This window comes from Anabrus simplex, chromosome 2, assembly GCF_040414725.1.
Source record: "Anabrus simplex isolate iqAnaSimp1 chromosome 2, ASM4041472v1, whole genome shotgun sequence".
NCBI lineage: Eukaryota > Metazoa > Arthropoda > Insecta > Orthoptera > Tettigoniidae > Anabrus > Anabrus simplex.
The window spans coordinates 540,999,809-541,027,218 of record NC_090266.1 but is presented as its reverse complement, the minus strand read 5'-3'; the positions used below and the strand labels follow the sequence as shown (position 1 = coordinate 541,027,218).

At 42.4% G+C, this 27,410-nt stretch overlaps 1 protein-coding gene across 1 annotated transcript in view; it reads left to right on the top strand.

The window, feature by feature from the left end:
* The first annotated feature begins 10,356 nt into the window (after nt 1-10,356).
* LOC136862920 (uncharacterized) overlaps nt 10,357-27,410 on the top strand; it is a 94,028-nt gene continuing 76,974 nt past the window's right edge. The window contains exon 1 of the mRNA XM_067139202.2: nt 10,357-10,462. Within this exon, the coding sequence (XP_066995303.2) occupies nt 10,420-10,462 (43 nt within the window). The 5' untranslated portion in view covers nt 10,357-10,419. The remainder of the gene's footprint in view (nt 10,463-27,410) is intronic.

The window sequence follows — 27,410 nt, the reverse complement described above, 5'->3', positions numbered from 1 at the left end:
TAAGGGAAACTATAAAAGATAGTAAAAAATACCCCGTCCTGACTTCAAGACTGAACCACTGTATTTCTTGACGAATTTTCAAATTAATAGAAGTAATAGTTTTCCCATAAATGTTCCTTAAATTTCATCATTTTAACATGGGCAGCATAGGCACCTCCGGCTCTCCTTAAGCATAATTGTACTACTAATTTGAAACTTCACAACAGCACCTCAGTTCGCAAGAATCACCGCGGACGGAACCGATGTTTATTGCCAAGCCTTGAGGCTTGAGACTGGCACATGCGCAGCAGCCATGCTTACCCCTCGCACCCCTTACCAGGATCCACGCGACTTGTCGTCAGACGATCATAACTTGTGTGCGAGAAAGAAAGTGTAAAAGCGTGGCAGAACTGGCCATCCTCTACCTGCTTCCCGCCGCTCACTCCCGTCCGTGCGGTGCTTGAACGAGCAAACTTGAACACCCCAATACCGGTACTATTTTTTAATTTTTTGTTATTTATTTGGCTTTTGGTCCATCGACCATACAGCCAGCAAAAAACATTACAAATTCACAAGTCACACAGTAAGATATACAGGGTGAAGCGTAATTCGCGCACTCGGGCGTCGCAGCGCGACTCCTCACATGCCAGCAATAAAAAAATGTCTCTTACAAAATTTCGTCTTGCGAGTATATTCGGCAGAAAAACGACGTTGAAGAGTAACAATCTGGCAACACTGTAACCACATGTAGGGTAACTACCTCTGTCAGCAGAACTTAGTCGTGCTGTACAGTTGGTGCAGTGGATAGTTTTTTGGGTTAGCATGCAGGAGGTCGAGTGGTCGATCCTGGGTTGAGGCGTGTGTTTTTTATTTCGTAAATGTAGTCCAGTCCGCCTCTGTGGTGTAGTGGTTAGCGTGATTAGCTGCCACCCCCGGAGGTCCGGGTTCGATTCCCGGCTCTGCCACGAAATTTGAAAAGTGGTACGAGGGCTGGAACGGGGTCCACTCAGCCTCGTGAGGTCAACTGAGTAGAGGTGGGTTCGATTCCCACCTCAGCCATCCTGGAAGTGGTTTTCCGTGGTTTCCCACTTCTCCTCCAGGCGAATGCCGGGATGGTACCTATCTTAAGGCCACGGCCGCTTCCTTCCCTCCTCCTTGCCTATCCCTTCCAATCTTCCCATCCCTCCAGAAGGCCCCTGTTCAGCTTAGCAGGTGAGGCCGCCTGGGCGAGGTACTGGTCATTCTCCCCAGTTGTATCCCCCGACCAAGAGTCTGAAGCTCCAGGACACTGCCCTTGAGGCGGTAGAGGTGGGATCCCTCGCCGAGTCCGAGGGAAAAACCGAACCTGGAGGGTAAACAGATGATGATGATGATGAAATGTAGTCCAGGTGGTATGGTATCTGGCATCTTAATCGTCAACAGCGATTGCAGCGGGTCCTCTAGAAACCATTTGCACTTACATACTACGATCTTAGAAATGGACGAACAATCGTTTTCATTGGTACCGGGCGAGTTGGCCGTGCGGTTAGAGGCGCGCGGCTGTAAGCTTGCATCCGGGAGACCGGTGGGTTCGAATCCCACTGTCGGCAGCCCTGAATATGGTTTTCCGTGGTTTCCCATTTTCACACCAGGCAAATGCTGGGGCTGTACCTTAATTAAGGCCACGGCCGCTTCCTTCCAACTCCTAGACCTATCCTATCCCATCGTCGCCATAAGACCCATCTGTGTCGGCGCGACGTAAAGCCCCTAGCAAAAGTTTTCATTGGTCAGCTTTGAAAGGCGCCCTTTCCACGTCGTGGGCGTGAATTTATTCGCACCACTTCATCTACTAGATGTGTAACCTGTTTGTTTCAGCTGTCTGTTTCTTATTAGTCTAACCAGGTATTTGTTGTTTCAGCGTTACAAAATGTTGTAAATGTAGGATACATGTGACCTCAGAAACGGTGTCTTACAGTAGGTAATGTCAGATGGAAATTAGCAAATAAAAAATGCTCCTCAACCCAGGACCGAACCACCGACCTCCTGCATGCCAACCAAAAACTGCACCTATTGCACCAACTGTACGGCACGACGAGAACATGCTGACAGCGGTAGTTACCCTACATATGGTTACAGTGTTGCCAGATTGCTACTCTTCAACGTCCGTTTTCTACCGGATATACTCGCAAGACGAAATTTTGTAAGAGACATTTTTTTATTGCTAGCATGTGAGGAGTCGCGCTGCGACGCCCGAGTGCGCGAATTACGCTTCACCCTATATATATGATTGACACAGGAATGAAATGACATAAATGGCAGACAGAATTTTTTTTTTTTTTTTTTTTTTTTTTTTTGCTAGTTGCTTTACGTCGCACCGACACAGATAGGTCTTATGGCGACGATGGGACAGGGAAGGGCTAGGAGTGGGAAGGAAGCGGCCGTGGCCTTAATTAAGGTACAGCCCCAGCATTTGCCTGGTGTGAAATGGGAAACAACGGAAAACCATTTTCAGGGCTGCCGACAGTGGGGTTCGAACCTACTATCTCCCGAATACTGGATACTGGACAGAAAAATCACCTGAAAGTCTCTTTCACTTCACAAACTCCCTGGATGTTCTGACATTTACATTTTTTTTAACATGACTAAAATCAATATAAATGTTGATAAAATAAGAGCGGTAAAAAGACACGAATTATATATTTAAAATGCTATATTTGAGAAATTGTGCTGAAGTCACTTAAATCCTCTGTTTGATAGAAGAAAGAAGAACTGACACGCTGGTTAGAGACAGTCTCCTTCACACCACATATTCCTTGGATATTCTGACACTTACAATTCATGATTTGCACTTTTTTCTTTTCTCTGAACGTGACGAAATACCGGTACTAAATATACGATTGGGCATCTAATTATGATATAACCAAACCAAACCCTTGAAGGGCCTTCGCCTACCAAGCGACCGAAGGCCTGCAGATTACGAGGTGTCGTGTGGTCAGCACGACGAATCCTCTCGGCTGTTATTCTTGGCTTTCTAGACCGGGGCCACTACCTCACCGCCAGATAGCTCCTCAGTTGTAATCACATAGGCTGAGTGGATCTCGAACCAGCCCTCAGGTCCAGGTAAAAATCCCTGTCCTGGCCGGGAATCGAACCCGGGGTCTCCGGGTAAGAGACAGGCACGCTACCCCTACACCACGGGGCCGGGCCTAATTATGATATGGTTGAATAAAATATTCCTACCCAAGTCGTTATACCAAATCTCAATCAGATCGGATACTTATAGATTAAACGGTTTCCTTGTAGGTATCGCGGCTTGTATAACACTCCGAGACAAAGACTGTGGAGGCTGCTTCAGTAATTCGAAAATTAAATGACGCGGCCTTCTTTGCGTCGCTCTCTATTATACATACTCCATCTACGTCGAAGTCTTGTGCAACATTGTGGCGCTAACCAAGCATTTCCTTAAATCGTGGGATTTCACACTAAATTTATATCCAATGCAGTCATAAAATTCAGCCATCATATTCTCGCTATCAAAATAATTTATATTGTATGTTATAGGCGTGAAATGCTCATGGCGTTACGAGTACTATTTCTTGTCCACTAAGCTATGGGGTTCTCAGCTTAGCGTTCTCCCCACTTTTCACACACCTGTTACACGAAGTCGCCTTGATCTCATTTATTCAAACATAGGATCTGGAAAATATTTTACGCAGGGAGATTCTGTTATAATTAGCATATCCCATCTTTACAATTTGGGTTTTAAAGTGCCGAGATAACTAAACATTTAAAAAAATGAGTTTCCGAAGAACGACAACTTACGAAGCACTTGAAGTCGTCTTAGGCTTGGATAATAAATTCCCAAAGCATCCCATCCGTCCAAGGAGATGGCAATCTCTCTGTCCCTCCCGCTCAAAACAGCAGATATCTGACGGTCGGAAAGTTATTGATTGCCTAAGGAGGAAAATCATAGAGAAAGATATCACGCCCATAGAAATTATAGCGGTGACGCAAGTTGACGCGATAACTTCAGCCACTAGTCGTACTGGGTTCACTTTGTTTATAGGGAAATAGTGGGGCAGGATGGGGTGTGTGTTTATTTATCAGCATGGGGCTGCTACCTTCCGGAAAACTATCAGGTCTTGAAGAACAATTCAAGGTTGTACAGCGCCTACAACTTGAGCCATCGTGTCTTGGAGTATGGTTAGCCCTTTTATTATTGCTCACAGCTGTGATCTTATTTACTGTCACATTAGAAATTTAACAGGCAAAAATATGAAAATTCGTGTCCTCGTCCCTAGGTGGCGCACCTCTTTACAGACACAACCCCGACGGAAATAATTTGAATGTACTAATTTAACCAATCGCCAGCATGTCTGCCTGCCAATCTTCAATTTTATACAGTACCGCGATCGAACCCGGGCCGCTGAAGATGACAACTAAGTGCGTTAACCATTAAACTACGGATTTGGACATTTAACAATCAAATGCATTAGTTCGTGAATATTTTTGAAAATGTTTGTTCACAAATGTAAGTTCTCGCGAACGCGCACAAGCATTTTCTTGCAAATTTTAAGAAAGCCGAAAGATGTTCATTAGAAAGCGGCCTGTAAAAGTTAATAAGATTTCCCTCCGCGAACTTGTCCCTTAATTGGCAAGAACACTGAAGTTCAACTAATTCGTCCTGTAGTTGCACGGGTGCATCACCGACGTTAAGTGCAAATGGATTTTCGAACAAATGGATTTCATCCGCATTCACAGAGAGGTCTTTAATTCGGCTTTCAAACTCATTCTTCAATAAGTCAACCAACTTAAATAAACCGATAATATGGCACGGAACGGTTTGAGTTCGCTTCTTGAAGCTCAGTACAGCATGAAAAGAGTGGAAACATGCCCTTCTCTAGTTGCTGTCGAAATAATTTCAATTTATTTTGGAACACTAACACATAACTATATACTTCATTTAAAAGTATGCCTTCCCCTTGTAATCTCTTATTCAAAATATTTAAATATTGCGTTAAATCTGTGAGTACTGGATATCCCACATCCAGTTTTCGTCCTCAAATTCTGCCACTTCTTTCTGTTTCATGTTCATAAATATCCTTATTTATGCACGAAGATGAAAGCAACGTTTCAAAATATTACTGCGACTGAACCAGCGTACCCAGCTATGATAAATTACATCGCTGTAATCACAATCAATTTCAGCCAGAAGTGACTGGAACTGGCGATGATTGAGTCCATGTGATCGAATATGCAGCTTCATCAGATGCTGTAAATTGAATACCTTTCTACATAGCACTTGTTGATGAATAATGCAGTGTAATTCAAGAGGCATATCAGTATTTCTGTTAGTAAATTCGTTTCTTATTCTTCCAATTAATCCAGTTTTTGTACCACCTATATTCCTTGCTCCATCTGTAGTTCAAGCTGCTAATCCATCGCATCCTAAATCGAGATCTTTCTATGAAAAATGAAATGGCGTACGGCTTTTAGTGCCGGGAGTGTCCGAGGACATATTCGATTCGCCAGGTGCAGATCTTCTGATTTGACACCCGTAGGAGACCTGCGCGTCGTGATGAGGATGAAATTATGGTGAAGACAACACATACACCCATTCCTCGTGCCAGCGAAATTAACCAATGATGGTTAAAATTCCCGACCCTACTGGGAATCGAACCCGGGACCCCTGCGACCAAAGGCCAGCAAGCTAACCATTTAGCCATGGAGCCGCACGAGATCTTTCTATGTTTCACTCAGTTGGAAAAACAAATCCTCGCCTGTTGTTCTATGGATGCTTCTTAAAGATGCCAGCTCCTCAGTTATTTCACACGATTTACCGATGCCACGAATAAAAATTAAAAGTTGTGCTGTATCACGGACGTCATTACTTTCACGCGAAACCAACAAAAACCACTCGAATGATTTTGATTTTTTGCGCAGCTCTGAGCAAAAATTAGCTCCGAATTCTTCTGTTCTTCTCGTCATTGCGTTCCGCGATAAGCCTTTTTTTTTAAGTTGCTTTACGTCGCACCGACACAGATAGATCTTATGGAGTCAATGGGATAGGAAAGGGCTAGGAGTGGGGAGGAAGCAGCCGTGAGCCGTGGCCTTAATTAAGGTACAGCCTGGCATTTGGCTGGTGTGAAAATGAGAAACCACTGAAAACCACCTTCAGGGCTGCTGACAGTGGGGTTCGAACCCACGACCTCACGAATACTGGATACTGGCCGCACTTAAGCGACAGCAGCTCTCGAGTTCGGTCCGCGATAAACTGACCGAATTTATCAGTTGTTTCTTTTCGGGACACATTTCTTCTGTTACAGAATGTATACAGTTGTTTACAAACTCCCCATTAGAAAATGGTTTCCCCTTTTACGGCTAATAAATGTGCAACTGTATAACTAGCGCGGACTGCAGCTATTTTTTTCCTCGATCTGTTTCGAGAACATTTGTTTTTGAACTGTGAGACCTTTCATTGAATTTGAAATATTTTCCTTCAGTATTTATTATATACAAATCTGTGCTTAGAATCATAATGCCGGCTGATGTACAATCACTATTCTAAAGGCTAATGCCTTGTCGATGCAGCCACTCTCTTCTTTCATTGACTGTTCGTTTCAGTTCCATGTAATTGTCACAACTAATCTCTTCTTGATGTCGTCCAAATACTTCATCGTAGGTCTTTCTCTTCCTTTTCCAGCACTTTTCCTTCAAGAATGTTAGTGATGAAAGTTTTGTGTCTAATGGCATGTCCAATACATTTTAATTTCCTGTTTTCCATTTCGTTTAAGAATCTCTCTTCTTTAACCTCCTTTAAGACTTCTAGGTTGGTTTTTCTTTCCGTCCAGCTCGTTCTGGTCATTTTCCGTCATATCCACATTTCAGAAGTTTCAAGTCGATTCCTTTCTAATTTACCCAGAGTCCAACTCTCACTTCCATAATGAAGTGTACTCCTTACAAATGATTTTGCAAATGATTTTCTGACATCTATATTCATGTGTGTGCTGGTTAAAATGTTTTTCTTAGTCATAAATGCCTGTTTTGCCAATGCTATTCTTTTCTTTACTTCATTTTTTTTTGCTAGTTGTTTTACGTCGCACCGACACGGATAGGTCTTATGGCGACGATGGGACAGGGAAGGCCTAGGAGTGGGAAGGAAGAGGCCGTGGCCTTAATTAAGGTACAGCCCCAGCATTTGCCTGGTGTGAAAATGGGAAACCACGGAAAACCATCTTCAGGGCTGCCGACAGTGGGGTTCGAACCCTCTATCTCCCGGATGCGAGCTCACAGCTGCGCGCTCCTAACCGCACGGCCAACTCGCTCGGTCCTTTTACTTCCAGGAAGCATCTATTATCCTCTGTTATCATACTACCAAGATAACAGAATTGTTTCACCTGATCAATTCTGACGTCATCAATTTTTATATTGGTTTTAATTTCGTCCAATTTTTCCGTACTAGCATTACTTTCGTTTTCCGTTTGTTTACTTTTAATTTCCATAGTTTAAGAGTGTCTGAGAGGACTTTAAGCATTCTATTCATTTCTTTTTCTAAGTCTGCAATTAATACGATGTCATCAGCAAATCTGATATAATGTATCCTTTCAACATTGAGTTTTATTCCCTTTGTCTTCTCTTTCATGATCTGAATAGCATCCTCAATGAAAATATTAAATAAATACGGTGATATGGGACAACCTTGTCTAACTCCTTTTCTAATCCTGGCCTTCCCTTCTACCTGATTGATGTTTATTTCTTTTTTTTTCTTTTTTGTGCTTTGGTTCAGATACAGTTGATTCATCATTCTTCTATCCTTCCAGTCCAGTCCTATTTTCCTCATAGTTCTAAACAGTAGTTCCCAGTTCACATTGTCAAAAGCTTTTTCTAAGCCAATGAATGTAAGATATGTTATTCTATTCATTTCCATCCTTCTCTCCAACAACATGCATAAAGCCAGAATTGCTTCTCTTGTTCCTCTGCCTTCTCTAAATACAAATTTGTCTTCTCCAACATACTATCTACTTTTCCTTTTATTCTGTTCTTAACTATGTTAATGAGTATCTTGGAGACATGTGTTAATATTGATAGTGTTCTATAATTGGTGCAGTCAACTGCTTCCTATTTTAGGTATGGTAATGGTTCTGCATTGTGTGAAGTTTTCTGGCACGATTCCTCTTTCGTAGCATTCATTTATTACTGTGAATAATTGGTCTTTCATGTTGATACCTAAATTTTTCAGTAATTCTGCTGGGATGCCGGTTGCTTTTCCTTCTTTCAGATTTCGAAGGGCATTTTCAAATTCATGTCTCATGATTGGAGGACCTTGCATTTCTCTTCCACACTCATTATTCTTTAAAATCTGAAATATTTTCCTTGCACATCCGACACATAACTTCTCCACTGGTCTCAATACAAAAATAGTCATCAGTCCATTTTTAATTAAAAACACGGCACTTACTGTCCACTTTTCTACGTTTGGAAAGGGACATTTTCGTCCACAAAAAAATATTGAAACGATGTTAAATATCAGTAGTTCGTAATAATGTTACTTCACAGTAAAGTAGTAAACCGTAATGAACCTCCCAAAGCACTCCCCGGGTGTAAACTGGTCATTTCCCATGGATATCCCAAGGTAACTGTACCCCTTGGAATGCGGCAGGTCTTTCACTCTCCGGGGAAGTCTGCTGCTGTAATTCTAAGAAACGAATGGAGGAAGACTAATCTTTCCCTGCTTTTAAGTTTGGAATAATTGTGCATATTAGAAATTTTCTACAACCCAGTAAAAGAAACGACACGTCAAGAATAAAACTACGAATAATTTAGAGATTTGTCTTTATCTCCTTTTTTCTTCATCTTCTATCTCCGTAAATTACAACCAAGTTCTTATTAACTATATTTTTCTGTATGTACAAAAAACGTAAAACTTGAGCACATTTAAAAACTCGGCCTGGGGGCCACATAAAATGTCTTCGCGGGTCGTTCGTTGGGCATCCCTGCTTTAAATAAATTAAAAACCTATTTAAGGAGGGAGCACAACATCAAATGTTCGGCTGACTCTTCTGACAGTTCATCGAGATACAGAGTCCAACTCTGATACTGTGCTAGATATTTTTGGAAAGGCTAACTACCGGTGGTATAAGAATGATTTCTTAATCAGATTTTTTGCTAATTAGACAATGATTATGTTTGGTAAATGTGTTGTAGATATTTTAATAATGCCATTACTTTCCGTTTTTCTTAAAGTGTGTGTTATAATATATTGGTCGGTTACTATGTGAGACCATCAATACTTACATCCACCACCTCACCTACCGAAATTACTTTCTGCGTACGTTCCTGCCTCAGGTAGTGTAACTAAAAAGAGAAGTGGATTAAGATTGGGCATTTTTGGAGTGTTTTTGGGTCTATCATAGTCTCCGTTAAACACAATTAACTTTCACGCACCAGTCTAAACACAGACTTCAGATAAAAGTAATCCCCCGGTCCCTTAAACAATTACATAGAAAACATGGAAATGTACGTTTAATGAGGGGCTGCCCAGCCGAGGTGGTAAAGACGTGCTCGTTTCACCCGGAAGGACTTGTGTTCTATTCCCCGTCAGGAAGTCGAAAAATTGAAGAAACGAGATTTCCGCTTCTGGAGTGGTAGGTGGTCCTGAAATTCACTCAGCCTACGTCGAGCATGAGTACCAGGTTAATTCCTGGGGTCACTTATCCCACTTGGTGGCGTTTTAGGAATAGTGGAAATGTTTACCTCCCACTCCTCCAAGGGCTTTCATGGCCTTTTCGGAGGTGGCTTTGATTTTTTACGATTAATCAGTTTAAGTACTTAGAGTTACAAAGAAATTTCAGTAGTATAATATAATTCCGTGTGGCTATTTCTAGCCGAGTGCAGCCCTTGTAAGGCAGACCCTCCGATGAGGGTGGGCGGCATCTGCCATGTGTAGGTAACTGCATGTTATTGTGGTGGAGGATAGTGTTATGTGTGGTGTGTGAGTTGCAGGGATGTTGGGGACAACACAAGCACCCAGCCCCCGGGCCACTGGAATTAACCAATGAAGGTTAAAATCCCCGACCCGGCCGGGAATCGAACCCGGGACCCTCTGAACCGAAGGCCAGTACGCTGACCATTCAGCCAACGAGTCGGACAATTTCAGTAGTTATGAATATATTTATCCCCCTAATTTGTTAATATCAATGGTTTTCACATATATTTATTTCCCGAACGAAACTTACGAATCCCTTAAAAAATACTTTCAGTTTACGAGTAGTCTGAAAAAGAGTGGTGACCTATCGTTCTGGAAGCACACCAGGAAAAGTCTGGAAGCTATCAGCCTAGCTGCTGTGCAGTGGCATGTTTCGCTGATAGCAGTCGTCACAGATTTTCAAGGGTAGTAGGAGGCTGTCGGGTTTGTTAGCAACAGGAAGTTGATTATCACAGTCGCTTCTAGCATTTGGAACGATGAAGTGGTGTGTGATCCTGTTTCTAGCTGCATGTGCTTCAGGTTAGAATGATTTCTTGTATTATAACCAGTATCTTGTGTCCTTGTAACTGAATTGTGGCATTCTGTATATGAAACATTTAGGCCTATATGTAACACAAGACAGGGAACATATCTGTCCACATCTGTATGTTCGTAACGTTCCTGTTCCAGTGTCGCATTTCTAGTTTCTCGTTTCTTCAAGATCACTCCAGAAAAACTGGTCCGTTGTGGAGGTTGCCATAACTAGGGTCAGGATGTTTATGTAATTACATGCGTTTTCCTTGATATGTGTCGGGAAACTCAAAATGTTGGTGAATTAGGCTACTAACGTAATTTTAACACTATATATTTTGCACAATACTACACATCTCATTATAAATACATATTTTTACATATTTTTACATACTTCCTGGTGTCATTTCTTGATGGATACAGTACTTTTGCATCCATCTCTTGGCACAGGCCAGAGTAAAGTGTAGCTTCCACCCAAGTCCCAGTCAACATCCATGGCTGTGACAATATGGAAGCTGCTGGGGTATGGGTAGTGCTGAGTAATGACATTCGGAGCATGACTAGTGCATCTGGGTGTTATGAAAGGTGCTGCTCATAGGGTCACTCGTGCTGCAATAGTACTTTCTGACTCAGTGAGGAAAGCAATGGCAAACTACCTCACTCCTCATCTTGCCTAGTACGCCTCATTTTGGTGCTGCCATTGGTTTTTGGGGTTTCCTTATAACCGCATAACCTTTGGTGGTGCTGTTTGAGGATCCAGCCAGCCTCTGGGCTGATGACCTAACAGACAGACAAATTTTTACATAAAATTTTCATCCGCGCCAAATGTTGCTTAATTAAATACCTTGTAGGGAGATTTATAAAATAACATTTATATAATTTTAACTCGAAGTAGCCAGTATACTGCCCTCCAGAAGATATTCCTGCGTGCCACATCCATGTTAGCATCTGGGACCCCATGTGCTGGAGATGTTTTCGGTGTATACGAATATACGTCACAATCGTTGAAGAAACATGCGTCCTGGAAACATGGACAAGCACCTAGTGGTACGTCCATGCTTTGATTAACTTGAGAATCGCGCAGAAAAGTATGCAGTTTGTATGAAATTTAGCTTCTTGAACTACTTTTCAATGCACAGCAACATTTTTCATTGTATGTGCAATTTTGTTATTACATGTTTTGAGGACTTTTGGAACACATTTATGTACATACGTTTAGTATAACATTACATAAAATTCCGGACTCCAGTCATAACGATAGTACCGCAAATGAACGCAGCTCAACCGTGGAAGCTATTATGAGAGCGAAATCTGTCACTTAAAGAGTGGGTGTGGATAATTTCGCGTGTCTCCAGCAGGTCGGTGGTGGGCGTGGTGGTTAGTGTTACAGAAGTTAAGGAAAATTGCGAGATTATACGTTGCATCCAACAATTAGTTTCATTTCGCTTCCGTCAATATTATCCTCAGACTCGTTGGCTGAACGGTCAGCGTACTGGCCTTCGGTTCAGAGAGTCCCGGGTTCGATTCTCGGTCGGGTCTGGAATTTAAACCTTAATTGGTTAATTCCAATGGCACGGGGTTTGGGTGTATGTGTTGTCTTCATCATCATTTCATCCTCATCACGACGCGCAGGTCACCTACGGGTGTCAAGTAGAAAGACCTGCATCTGGCGAGCCGAACCCGTCCTTGGATATCCCGGCACTAAAAGCCATACGACATTTAATTTCATCCTCGGGGTTGCCAGACGTCCGAGATTTTACGGGCGAGTCCCGAAGTCGTGCTAAATGTCCCGCGTCCTGGATGACTTTTTTTTTTCTGAGATGACAATTGTCCCATATTTAATTATATTTTGGAACATCGAAAGAGATATGGCAGTGTTTCTATCTCTGCTGAATACCAAAGGCTTTAGTTTTTCAAAGAGGACATATTTCTTCTCCTTTTTTTTTTTTAGCATACTTGCTTCAAATGCTTTTGTAGGGAGGGTGTTTGAATGTGAAATAGTCAGATGTGGTGTTCTATTGACTTTATTAAGTCTGAAATATTGATTTCTGTCTTCAGTGACATGCAAAGATTTAAATGAAATTGTTAAGAATGACAAAAAGTTAACAGCTGTTCAAAGGGATGACAACACAGTCTCTAGAAATGGAATCAACTGGTATAAACAATGCAAAAATGCATGTTTCAGTGTACGTATAAATGCTGGGGATTTAGTAATGAATTGCACTACTATGTCAATTCATCACTCTCAAACGAAGTCCGGCTCCTTGGGTGAATGGTCAGCGTAGTGGCCTTTGGCTCAAACGGCCCACCAGAGTAAGATTCCTGGCCGGGTAGAGGATTTTAACAGCGTCTGGTGAATTCCTCTAGCTCGGGGGCTAGGTCTTTGCTTTCGCCTTAATATCCTAAACACCTGTCCGTCTCCATGGCTAAATGGTTAGCGTGCTGGCCTTTGGTCACAGGGATCCCGGGTTCGATTCCCGGCAGGGAACCATCATTGGTTAATTTCGCTGGCACGGGGGCTGGGTGTATGTGTCGTTTTCATAATTTCATCCTCATCACGACGCGCAGGTCGCCTACGGGAGTCAAATCGAAAGACCTGTACCTGGCCAGCCGAACATGTCCTCGGACACCCCCGGCACTAAAAGCCATACGCCATTTCATTTTTTCCTACGCATCTTTATTTACACATAACACATCACACTACCTACACGCAATAGTGAATATATCCCTTCACATAACGTTGGTATTAGGAATGGCATCCGGCCGTAAAAATTGGCTTAATCCACATAATTGCCGACCCCAAATAGTTCGGAACAGGCCACGAAGAATAAATAAGAAGAAGCGTAGTTCGCAACTTACTGAATACGTGTCCTGTTTATTTCTCCAACCGCACGTCTGTCCCGTATTTTACTTTACAGTCCTGATTCTCATACAGTCTATAAACAAAAGTAACATCATCATCATCATCATCATCATCATCATCATCATCATCATCGTACTAGCGTATTCCCGCAGGTGCTAAGCAGAGACGGGTCCAGGGAGGGGCTAAGGGGTGCTCTTCCACCCTAGTTACATTTGAATTTTAACACGTTGTTTTTGTTTAATGAAATTAAACATAACAGGATAGCGTAGACTACGCAAGAAAAAGTGAAATCACTTCACCGCGCGCCCGTATACTTGCCATTGTCCGCGGCAGGCACCATGGCGTCTGGTCGAAACTGTAGCGTGGCGGTCGCTAGGTGATTAGTAGGGCAAGGCATTTAATGACCAAAAATTAGCAAGAAAATTCAAAATAAAAAAATGCATTTATCACCTAAAAATGGTTAAAAATGACACAAAATTTGAAAAAAATGACCAATAAATTAATCGTAAGTCACTTATTTATTAATCCTTTAAGAAACAATTAGCTGATTTGAGAGAGAATTTTAATGGATGACAATGCATTAAGTTTAAATTATTTTTGTTACTAGCAAAGTAAATACCACTTTACACCCCTGGTGAAAAAATGAAATATTTTAGAACTGGCATATTCTTCAAATACTCTCCTAGCAAATAGGTGTCATTTATTTAACAAAGAATATTTAAGAAAACAAACTTCAGTGGCTGTTTACAATAAATTCGAATTGAAATGCACAATAAAAACTTTGCGTAGGTTCTCAAATGAAAACGATTGCCTATTGTCTGCAAGTAACGATTTGTACATGGAAAAGCTTATCTCTACCTCAACTGAAACAATTGGTGCATACTGAAAACAAGCAATATCTCCCGGATTCAATTCACAGTCGGTAAGAGAAAAATTTTCACCCGACAATGCTTTGCCAATAGAACACAAAGTTTTATACCCACTGTTCTTTTGCAACACCTTATTCAGTTTCATGGATACAACTTCACCCACTTTACCACACACACGATTCAGATCATTCACAACTTTATACACAATTTGCAGCTGCTCCACTAGTGGCACTTGGGATTTTTCTAGAGCACTTATTGCATTAGGAAGGGATCCGAAATTTGTTTTTATGTAGGAAAGTTTACCTGCAATTTCTTTGTCAGCCAAGAGTTCCTGGGCTGTTTTTATTGATCCAGCCTCAGTTTTGTCGAAGGAATCGACCACTTTCTTTACAACTTCAAAGTTCTCGCAGTAATAACAACAAGCCTCAATCCACGTTCCCCATCTAGTCAAAACAGGTGAAAAGGGCAAGGGAATTTCAAGAGCTCCTGTTTTGAATGCTAGAACTCTAGATGGGGCTTTTAAAAACACTTTCTTTATGCACCCAGTTAACTTGTCAACTTCAGGAAAATTATGTCGTACCTCTTCCGCGGTCCGATATAACGCATGGGCTAGGCATGTGACATGCACCATTTTCGAGAAGAGCGCTTGTAACAAATTTGCAGCCTTTTCCATGTAGGGTGCTGCATCTGTTATTAAAAGCAGCACATTGTCATTCCGAATGCCATCAGACCACAATAGCCTCAAAGACTGGTCAAACAGTTTGCTAATTGTTGATCAGTTAGCTTTGTCCAATTGCTCACAATGTAGTAGAAATGGTTCTCCAGCATTCCCTGCTTCCAGGACGCCTACAATAACGTTGCCTATATATCGTCCCATACTGTCTGTTGTTTCATTTATGCATACCCATATGTTTCCGTCTCCTACCCTTATCCTTATCTCTTGTAACGTTTTGTCATAGCATCTTCCAACGTGGGTTCTTCTTAATGTTCTGGGATCTGGTACAGATTTTCCAGTCTCCTCTTCTAAGAATGTACGCAGCTGTGGATGGTTCAATTTGTTCAGTGGAATATCGGCGCATAAAAATGCTGTACACAGTTTCTCACAAATGGAGAAAATGTTGAAGATTCACCCAGTAGTGTCTGGTGTAAGCCACGGTTTCTTTTATCTTCAAGTCGCTGCACACCACGTTTATGTTTTCCTCGCGACACATGTTGTTCAACTGTAAACTTCTTTTCTGCTGAAACTCGCACATCACACACTTTGCAAAATAATATTTTCCCATCAGTGGAAAATATATTTTCTCCATATTGTGTAACAAATTGTTTTAATTTAACAATTGTACTTCCTTTAACTTTGGGCATCTTACAGTACTTGTCAACAAAGAATTCACTCGACTCTCAGCACGCGGGCGACTGACTTCCTTCTTATCTAGCTGAAGATAAGGAGCAAAGCCCAGCTTGGGCGAGTCCATTATGCGTACTGCTTATAGTATGTTTTCTTGGAAGTGCAATCGAGTTGAAAATACTCTTTCCTTGAAAACTAGTGGCAGCAGGGTATGTTGCAAGTCTACGTTCTTTCTTGAGCAAGTTATTTGTCTAAGTTAAACATAATAGACAAGTATTGTAAACATAAATAATATTAATTAAATATCCAAATATAACGAAATATAACACTTCCCAGAAAACAATTAAAAATGCCAAAAATGACCATAAATTGCTCCAAAAATGACCTATCTCTTGTAAACGGCAAAAAATGAAAAAAATGCTCTAACAAATTGCCCTTATTTAATCAGTCAATTCATGAAACACATGTACATATACTCAAGCTATATTTTGGCCTTCATAAAAAAAAAAAAAAGATGCAAAATCATCAAATGCCTTACCCTAGTGATTAGTTGCCAGTGCATGTACCTCGTATTGCGCACCGACGTTGTTTAAATGTGTACTGTGTAGTTAAAAATAAAATTTCGTGGATCTGTGAATCTCCATATAACATGAAAATAATGCTTCAGACCTCCATAAAGAACAATACGAAGGCAATCCGAAGATCATTCCTTATTGTTTATGCATTCTGAATGGCTGAATCTATTACAAACGCCAGTTCACCACTCAAACACCTCGGCATTTTCAGTAATAATGGTGATGAATACATTTTACCTTTACGACCCTATAAAAAGGGTGAGATTTGGCGAGATACCGCTCACGTTGACAGCATTAGGGTATGGCGCTTTTGCAACATAATGATTAGGTATTTCGTGTAATTTCTCTTTCATTGTTAATCACCACGGCATTTTAATGTGTTTCAGTGCTCTGTGAGTACATTCTTATTGCCGTGAAGGAGATATGCCTTGTTGTTTTGTAACGGATTATACGTCGGGTTACAAGGAGCAATAATTAGGCAAGACATTTCATTGTGAAAAAAAAAAAAAAGACTTGCTTTTGAAGTGGACAAATGCTCACTGCAGAGTTCTGTGTGTGATGTTCATTTCCATGACAAGTACCGTACATTATTAAGAATGATAGATTTGTGATTAACGACAAAGAGGCGGAACTTACGGGACTGAAATGGCTGTCATGGACCGGACCATAAGGATGAGTGAGGAACAGGATAAAATTTGATGACTAGCTTCTGGTGAGGGTGAGTAGGCCTACCGAGAATGAATCCACAATAATAGTGTGTATACAATCATCTTATCTAGGCCTACGCAGTGGGAGAAGAGATTCGTGTGGTGTGTTAATATCCCGGAGATTTTCGTCAACACTGCCGCTGGGTTTGACCATAAAAGGTAATTTAGACTTAAAACAACCTGTTACGCCCATTAAAGCTGTAAGTCATCATTATGGAAAACAAGGTTTCCCATTCTGTAAGAACCGCTTGTGCTTGCCTGCCCGTCCCTGCTCGTTATTGAGATAATAGCATGAACGGATTATTATTATTATTATTATTATTATTATTATTATTATTATTATTATTATTATTATTATTATTGAAAAGATGAAAATCTACAGCCTGTTTCCAGTCATTTGACCGGGTCAGGAACGGAATGAATGAGGCCCCCATCTAGCGGCGAGGATAGGAAATGTGTCGGCTGCCGAAGCCTGTCGCACTCCTCTGGGGCAATGATAAGTGGACTGACAGATGAAATGAAATGTTAATGGAGAGTGTCGCTGGAATGAAAGATGACAGGGAAAAACGGAGCACCCGGAGAAAAGCCTGAACCGCCTCCGCTTTGTCCAGCACAAATCTCACATGGAGTGACCGGAATTTGAACCACGGTATCCAGCGGTGAGAGGCCGGCACGCTGCCACGTGAGCCACGGAGGCTCCGTATTATTATTATTATTATTATTATTATTATTATTATTATTATTATTATTATTATTATTATTATTATTATTATTATTATTATTACAATTTGGTTTACGTCACACCGACACATATAGGTTTTATGGCGTCGATGGGATAGGAAAGGTCTAAGATCGGGAAAGAAGCGACCAAGGCCTTAATTAAAGTACAGCTCCAGCATTTGCCTGGTGTGAAAATGGGAAAACACGGAAATCCATTTTCAGGGCTGCCGGCAGTGGAGTTCGAATCAATTACCCCCCGAAGGTAAATTGATTACTACGTGACCCAAACTACGTAGACACTAGTTCGGTACGCTGTATTTTTTCTGTGTCCAGATCCAGAGCTTAATTTAACAACTTAGAGTGTGTTTATGTGTATATATTACTGTGTATTATATTACATTGGTAAGGAAGTCACGTAGGGTGTTGCATAAGAAAGTTCGCGTGTTTGTAATAAAATTGCTTGCAATCGTAACTTCTTTTTCGTAACATCTTACATTGCAGAACGCAATACTGTGATCGGCTGAAACAGGTGAAGTGAGCACACATTCTCTTCTTTACGCTGTGCTAACAGTTTTATTTCTGCCTTAAATACGTGTCACCTATATTCGCTAGGGATGAGTGTACATCCTTTCAATAGTAACTGTGGACTCGTCCTAGCAGTGGCCGGCGGACTGGCAACTATAGGCAACGACAGGCCCCCACTCAACTTAAGATAATGCTGGATCATCTTCTAGTGCAGAGCAGAGTTCGCTCGAAAGTAATGATATATTTATTATTTTTATTTTTATCTTTACACGCCTAATTACCGGGAGGAGAATAAGTAGATAGTTGTGTACACTTCACTGACGAGTGAGTACCGGTATTTGTTGTTGCAGAAGAATTGCCGTGTAGGGGAGATGAGTAACAGCAGAAGACAGAGCACACCTCAACTAACAACATTAGTCAGTCAGTGTAATGTTCTTGTTGATAAGTTTTAGAGACTCAGCTCATTGTAGGCCATTACATTTTGTTTTCTTCCGGCTCAGTGATATTAAAGCATTCGAGGCGTAGGATTTCAATCTCTCCTCTAATCATCCCTTTTCCCCCCTCATTCTTCTTGTGACCGTTCCTTAATGCGTTCCTTCTCATTGCGATAGTTTTCTTTATTTTTCCCGGGTCAATGAGGCTAATATCCAGGCGGATTTTGCACTTTGTAATAACAATCTCGACGACAATAACTGCAACAATAACGACAGCAAACATGACCATCGCCAGCTGGTTCGTTACCGTGAAGACTGAACAGCATTTTCTTGTCAGCCATGCTCGTCGTTGATGGACTTAGTAATAAAAATCTTCATTAGTATAGTTCGTTCGGTAAAATGTATGACACACAAACAGTTGGAAATTAGATTCTCTGCATTTGTTGTGTACATATTTTAGATGGAACTAATATTTCCGGAGATATTCGAAAGTGTCTAAAAAGTGCTATACTCGCGAATATCTCGTGCAGTAGAAACCCATGAAGTATAAAAGATAAGAAATGGTGTTTTAACTACTTTTATTACGTACCTTTTTCGATACAACTAACATTAACGGAGAAATTTGACATTTGCCATTTCGCCCCCTTAATATAGCCACACCACTGCATATAAATCAAATCATACAGGATGGTCGGAAACAATGGGAACCGGATTTGTCAGCGTTAGAGGGTTGGTAATGCTGATAAATAATTTGAAAGGAATAATTTGATATCTCACACCGTAGTCATGTTATCAGCTGCTGAAGTTAGCCAATCAGTTCGCTTCGTGGGTGAATTCAAATGGGCTTTGCGAGGCAGAGTTCTAAACCTGTTTGTGACTGGAAATCGGCATGAGAGCGGCAGTCAAAGCATAAAACTTCGCCAGGGGAGAGGTCTGAATACAGCTGACCAGAGCAAATACGCTGCGGTGATACCGATTGTGTGTGCTTGATGCTGATTTCTCGGCATGGCCTTAAGTCACGAGCAAAACCGCAGCTCAAAGCCCATGTGAATTCACCCGCGAAGCGATCTGATTGGCTGATTTCAGCAGCTGATAAAATGACAACGGTGTGAGACATAGAATTATTAATTTAAAATGATTTATCAGTGTGACCAGCCCTCTAACGCTCATATACCCGGCTCACGCCGTTTCCGACCAGCCTGTATATAACCTAGTGTACAACCCGGCTCTAAATACCGAGTTTCGAGAAACTGCTGCTTTCCCGTTAGATCGTAACAAAGAAACAAACAGAGAGACAAAAATGGAACTGAACCATTTTTCGATTTTTGTGTACTTAATTGTAGATAAGCCCGCCTCCGTGGTGTAGTGGTTAGTGTGATTAGCTGCCACCCCCGCATGCCCGGGTTCGATTCCCGGCTCTGCCACGAAATTTGAAAAGTGGTACGAGGGCTGGAACGGGGTCCACTCAGCCTCGGGAGGTCAACTGAGTAGAGGTGGGTTCCTCCTTTTCGCTAGTTGCTTTACGTCGCACCGACACAGATAGGTCTTATGGCGACGATGGGATAGGAAAGGCCTAGGAGTGGGAAGGAAGCGGCCGTGACCTTAATTAAGGTACAGCCCCAGCATTTGCCTGGTGTGAAAATGGGAAACCACGGAAAACCATTTTCAGGGCTGCCGACAGTGGGATTCGAACCTACTATCTCCCGAATACTGGATACTGGCCGCACTTAAGCGACTGCAGCTATCGAGCTCGGTAGAGGTGGGTTCGATTCCCACCTCAGCCATCCTCGAAGTGGTTTTCCGTGGTTTCCCACTTCCACTTCTCTTCCAGGCAAATGCCGGGATGGTACCTAACTTACGGCCACGGCCGCTTCCTTCCCTCTTCCTTGTCTATCCCTTCCAATCTTCCCATCCCCCCGCAAGGCCCCTGTTCAGGATAGCAGGTGAGGCTGCCTGGGGGAGGTACTGGTCATCCTCCCCAGTTGTATCCCCGACTCAGAGTCTGAAGTTCCAGGACACTGCCCTTGAGGCGGTAGAGGTGGGATCCCTCCCTGAGTCCGAGGGAAAAAGCGACCCTGGAGGGTAAACAAAAGAATTGCAGATAAGAACCACGTATAAGGCAGGATTATAATTGTATTTATATACATTTAGAAAGAAAGACGTATACTTGAAATAATCAGTGAGGAAAAACTAACTACTGCGTAAGAGCCGATCTCAGCGGTGCAGTCGGATAGTAGTTCTTCCGATCCTAAGATCTGCTAATGCTGGTTTCATTTAAGGGAGATAAAATCAGTAGTAGGCCTATAGTCAGTTTGGGGGGTTATAGTTACAACATAATGATAGAGCATAATGAAGATGCTTGTGCGTGTGTGGTGCGCGCATAGATATGCGTCATTATAAGACACTGATACAAGTGAATTACATTGATATTCAGATTGCGATACCAGTACACTACATCTTACATTAAAATACAGAACAAGAACAACATGATCGGGGTGAATAGTTTTACAGCGAATGGTGAAATGAAATGGCGTGTGGCTTTTAGTGCCGGGAGGACATGTTCGGCTCGCCAGGTGCAGGTCTTTTGATTTGACCTCCGTAGGCGACCTGCGCGACATGATGAGGATGAAATGATGATGAAGACGACACATACACACAGCCCCCGTACCAGCGAAATTAACCAATGATGGTTAAAATTCCCGCACAGCCCCCGTACCAGCGAAATTAACCAATGATGGTTAAAATTCCCGACCCTGCCGGGAATCGAACCCGGGACCCCTGTGACCAAAGGGCAGCACGCTAACCATTTAGCCATGGAGCCGAACTATAGCGAATGGTATGTTCAGATTACAATATAAAATCCAATCTTTAAGGTTTCTTAGAAAATAGATTCAAGAGATACGTCGGTTATACAATTATGCCTCTGTGAATGTTCAAAAGAGCCAAACTATTCAGTCGACTTTCACTTGTTTATTGTCAGTTTCTTTTCTTTGCAAAAAGTTCCATGTGGGAGGAGGGTTCTAACCCCCAGTAACCCACTCTTGGCTACACTTCTGGATAAAATACAACACTGCGTAGTTGGTTTTCGTCAAGTCAAGGAACTCCTGAACAGAATGCCGATTCCTGGTAACTGAGAAGAGACCAGAATTATTATTATTATTATTATTATTATTATTATTATTATTATTATTCAAGTGATAGGTTATGAATTATTTCTCTATGTTATATTATTCTGTTCAAGGTTTTCTGTTCTATATTTAATTCTCTGTAAGTAGGGCTCATTTTTTATGGCAGTGCATTGTGATTTCTTTTGTAACTACTGGAAATATGTTAATTTTCATTCTTTATGCAATAAATGTAAGTATGTAGCCTGTGTCTTGTAGTTTTAATGACCTTTTAAAATACATTATGTACCTTTGAGTGCTTTTCTAGTTAAGAAAACTGTGAAATGGTATTTATTCCTGCAGCCTGTGTACTTGCTTCATCACCACGCCCACCTGTTTTGACCGCTTAGAATATGGCAGACGTGGCGTTCAAGTGGATTCAAATATGGCGGTCCAATAGCCACTCTATAGTCCTCTTTCTAGCTCGTCAGTAAGTGCCTAGATAGGTGTGTAGATAGGAGCTTAGGTAGGTTATGTGGTGGGCGCACTGCCCGGAGCTGTGTTAGTTGCTCTCAAGACGAGGATGACTTAAACATGTCTCTGTCAAAGTTAGAAAGAACATTACTTGTTATTGAGAATTCTAGTTTGAAGTACGAACTATTCTACTTGCGTTCTTCTTCTTGTTGGGTTACACGAAGTAAATGAGCCTAGGTCTGTGAATGGGTCGTTTAATCTTCTCTACAAACAGTTACAAAATCTTCCGGACACATGTTATGGATATTTACGAATTACTACAGAAATGTCCGGCTCCATGGCTAAATGGTTAGCGTGCTGGCCTTTGGTCACAGGGGTCCCGGGTTCGATTCCCGGCAGGGTCGGGAATTTTAACCTTAATTGGTTAATTTCGCTGGCACTGGGGCTGGGTGTATGTGTCGTCTTCATCATCATTTCATCCTCATCACGACGCGCAGGTCACCTACGGGTGTCAAATCAAAAGACCTGCATCTGGCGAGCCGAGCATGTCCTCGGACACTCCCGGCACTAAAAGCCATACGCCATTTCATTTCACTACAGAAATGTTCGATATTTTGCTTACTAAAATTCAAGAAACACTGAAAAAGCAGAACCCCCAACTATACGAAATGCACATCACCCAACGAACGACTCATCGCCACTTTGAGTTTAGTAAAAGACCAAGGAATCCTTTTGTTTTTATTACATGCTTTAATTTTCATTTAAAGAAAAAATGCGCGCAAGACTGTTGTTCAGTTCCTGGACTGAAGGCACGAACGGTGTTAACTCAGCCTGGAGAGACCACCTGCGGAGCTCTCTGATACGAAAGACAGCGAATACAGTCACAATGACCACGTGGCACTCCAACACCTTCAGGCGATTTTCGTGGGTAGCATTCGCCTTGGTAAACCAAGGCCTTTCAGACTGCATGCGCCACAGGAGGGCGAGGATTAGAGGTAATCAACTAGCATTATTACTTCTATATAATATAAATGCTTTATATACCCTGATGTGTAACAAAGCCGGCTCCGCGGTGTAGGTGTAGCGTACCTGCCCTTTACCCGGGGCCCCCGGGTTCGATTCCGGGCCAGGTCAGGGATTTTTACCCGGATCTGAGGGCTGGTTCGAGGTCCATTCAGCCTACGTGATTGCAATTGAGGAGCTATTTGATTGTGAGATAGCGGCCCCTGCCTATAAAGCCGAGAATAACGGCTGAGAGGAATCATCGTGCTGACCACACGTCGCCTCGTAATCTGTAGGCCTTCGGCCTGAGCGGCTGTCGCTTGGTAGGAGATGCAGAGAGCAGCTTTCTATGGAATGTATTTGGTGCATTTCATAAAATGGATATCACAGATGTTTATGCAATGTTGAGTCCAGTTCCTTGGCTGAATGGTCAGCGCAGTGATCTTCGGTTCAGGGGGCCTCGGGTTCGATTCCTGGCCGGGTCGGAGATTTTACATTAGTTGGTTAATTCCCTTGTCTTGGGAACTGGGTGTTTGTGCTGTCACCGACATTCCTGCAACTCATACATCTCACGCAACACTATTCTCCACCACAATAACACGCAGGTACCACCCACCCTCGTCGGAGAGTCTGCCTTACAAGGGCTGCACCTGGCTAGATGATGATGATGATGATGATGATTGTTGTTTAAAGGGGCCTAGCATCTAGGTTATCGGCTCCTACCTGTCTAGAAATAACCACACGAAATTATATATATATATATATATATATATATATATATAACTTTCAAAACAAACTTTTAACTTGCATTAAGAATAGTGAATGAAAGATGACACAGTGATCACAGAAGTCCGCGTCAGCAAGATCAAAGATGAATTCCTTGAGATGTGTAAGGTGGTGGTCCGGAGTAACAGCTAGAGATAGACTCTTACAGAACGCACAAATAATCGTATCAATATAACATTACGACCAGAACTGGTGGAAAGTGATGGTAGGGAACCGAATGCGAACCAGTCTGTCGTACAGTTTATCGCGAAATGGCTATCCTTCCATAGCATTGCCGCAGATGATGCGATATTATGGTTTTTAGGCATGTAATTAACATGTATCCGGAGGGTGACAACGCCACGTCAAGATCCGTATATCCGCGTAAGAGTACAGAGGAGAACAACTTCGACTGCTCAATAGTATTACAAGATACAGTCCAATCTCGATATCTCAAATCACCACGGGAGCTGAATTTTACTTCGGGCAATCGAAATTTCTAGATAAAAAAAATTCCCGCCTTTGAGGATTGCACGTGATCGAATCATGTGTAACTACGGCTTGATACTCTCATAAGTGTTGTATAACAATATGAAAACAAACTCTTAAGTATTTTGTAATTGCAATTATAGCAAGTCGTTGAAGACACAGAACAAACAGTAGAGGAACGTGTTTTTAACTCTCGAGCTTCTTTTCTTCCACATAGGTTTCAACAACAGTTACTGCTGTAAAAACATTTACATTCGACTGACTCCGTATGTGGGATCGAAGACTAGTGCACTTAACGCCCGGTCTAGTGACGATCCAGGAGAGCGTTTATACAGCTCCAACTGCAACACACCAGGGGTGAACAGATAAGATAAACTGTAGTACGTTAAGGAACAATAACACACGAACCTTAAATGTCGTATTGCAAAGTTAATGTACAAAATTCGAGTTACAGAATATTTTCTGCGTCTAAGGAGGAAACGTTTGCTTCGAGAAATGGAGAAATTCATGTAATAGAGGAATAAATACATGTGACTAATAGAACAGGCGGCAGGGAAATTGAAATTATTTCAAGATTCTGGAAATTCGACTAATGGAGGTTCGAGATTTTCAGGTTCGACTGTATCTTCTTGACGGCAACCGGGTCGCGTGAATCTGCGCAAACAGTTCGCAGTCGGCTGCATAGTGCCCATTTAAGATCATTTCGACCGATTCGACGTGTTCCACTACAGAAGCGTCATCGTGGTTGGAGGAGAAGATGGGCCATCCAACATCTTAATTGCGTTTGGGATGAATAGCGTACCGGGCTAAGTGGCTCATACGGTTGAGGCGATGGCCTTTTGACCCCCACTTGGCTAGGTCGATCCTGGCTGTCCGGTGGTATTTGAAGGTGCTCAAATACGTCAGCCTCGTGTCGGTAGATTTACTGGCACGTAAAAGAACTCCTGCGGGATTAAATTCCGGCACCTCGGCGTCTCCGAAAACCATAAAAGTAGTTAGTGGGACGTAAAGCAAATAACATGATGATGAAGATGATGATGATGATGATGCAGATGATGATGATGATGATTGGCGTATGTCATGTTCGCAGGTGAACTTAGGCCAGGTACACGACGACAAATGGTGTGGGGATGTAAAGGACGCGGTCGAAAGTACCAGCATATTCAAGAGGTGCATGCATTTGGGATGGGATTATGCATGTGTGTCGTACACCTCTGATACCAATTCGAGGGATGTTAACTGCCCAGCGGTGTACCGATGCAATTCTTAGACCTTTGTACAACCCCTTAGGAATTAATATGGCGCTGAATTCCTTATCGTCGACGACAATGCTCACCCTCATCAGTTGTTATCGGATGTAAACCATATTCAGCCCTTTTAAGGTTTAACGTCCATTCTATTTGATAACAGTCTTAACTGGCGCCGAGGTATCGGACCGTTTCCTTGCAATAATTCTTTAATGTATCAGAAGCCGAAGACAAGGAAACATCATTTAAATATCCTCAAATACGAGTACTACAGAACTCACTCGGGATCGAACCGGTACTTTTAGGAATATAAAAACCAAACCCCATCGCACTACAGCCCTTGAAGGGCCTTGGCCTACCAAGCGACCGCTGCTCAGCCCGAAGGCCTGCAGATTACGAGGTGTCGTGTGGTCAGCACGACGAATCCTCTCGGCCGTTATTCTTGGCTTTCTAGACCGGTAGGAATATAAAGTGGACGATTATTCGATTGGGCCACTGAGGATGTTCTTCATAAGGTAGTAATTATCCCTCTTTCTTTCTTAATCTGCTTACCCTCCAGGGTTAGTTTTCCCTCGGGCTCAGCGAGGGTTCCCACCTCTACCGCCTCAAGGGCAGTGTCCCTGAGCGTGAGACTTTCGATCAGGGCATAGCCTTCAATTGGGAAGAAGGACCAGTACCTTGTCCAGGCGGCTTCACCTGCTATGCTGAACAGGGGCCTTGTTGGGGGATAGGAAGTTTGGAAGGGAGAGGCAAGGAAGAGGGAAGGAAGCGGTCGTGGCCTTAACACGTTCCGTGCGGTTCGGGTCACCATGTGCCCCGAAACATGTTACTCTTATCCGTCGGTGCGAACTTCCCAGAATTGCGAAGTAAGTAACTACGTCCTAGTTACGAATTTCCGTTAACTAATGGCAACATAGTGTTCCAATTGAAGCAAAGGATCGAGGCATACTGCTAGTTTTGATCGGCCCACCGGTGACCCGAAGGAAGTTTTTTCATCTTCCATTCATATCGCTTCGGGTCACCCTGAGTCCCGATTGTTGTCTGACCTATATTTTTACGCGGGAATCGCTTAGCGCGGTTACGGTGAATGAAGCCTAGAGTGTTGCTGCCCGCAGATCGTAGACTGTTGTTTAAGGAGTACCACCCTTCTGATATCTGCTTTCTACATTGCTCTTAGGAAAGCCAATAGAGGTTATTGGAGTTATTGGAATAGTTATTGACATATTTACTATCTTCCGTATATAATATTTACAAGCAATTTCACGTCCTTTTTTAGGTATGGAGCTTTCACATTCTGACACACCGGCGGCACGGAAAAGAAAGAGGGTTAGGACAGCACTGGGGTGGGCCTATATTACGTTCTGTGCGGTTCGGGTCACCATGTGCCCCGAAACATGTTACTCTTATCCGTCGGTGCGAACTTCCCCGAATTGCGAAGTGAGTAACTACGTCCTAGTTACGAATTTCTGTTAACTAATGGCAACATATTGTTCCAATTGAAGTAAAGGATCGAGGCATACTGCTAGTTCTGATCGGCCCACCGGTGACCCAGTTATTTCCGGGGTCATTTCTGTTTCACGCAATTGTTGAATCGGAACACTGTCGCACAGGTAAATACGCTGGAATGTCTCCTCAACAATAACGCACACAACAAGTGCACTTGTATTGTTTAGGATGTCATACTAGGGAGTAAACAAAGTCAAATTCGTCAGGTCACCGGTGATCCGAACCGATAATAACTAAAGGCAGCATCGGGTCACCGGTGGGCCGATACGACGTAACATTAAGTCATCGAAATTCACTGCCGCAGGGAACGTGTTAAGTTAGGTACCATCCCG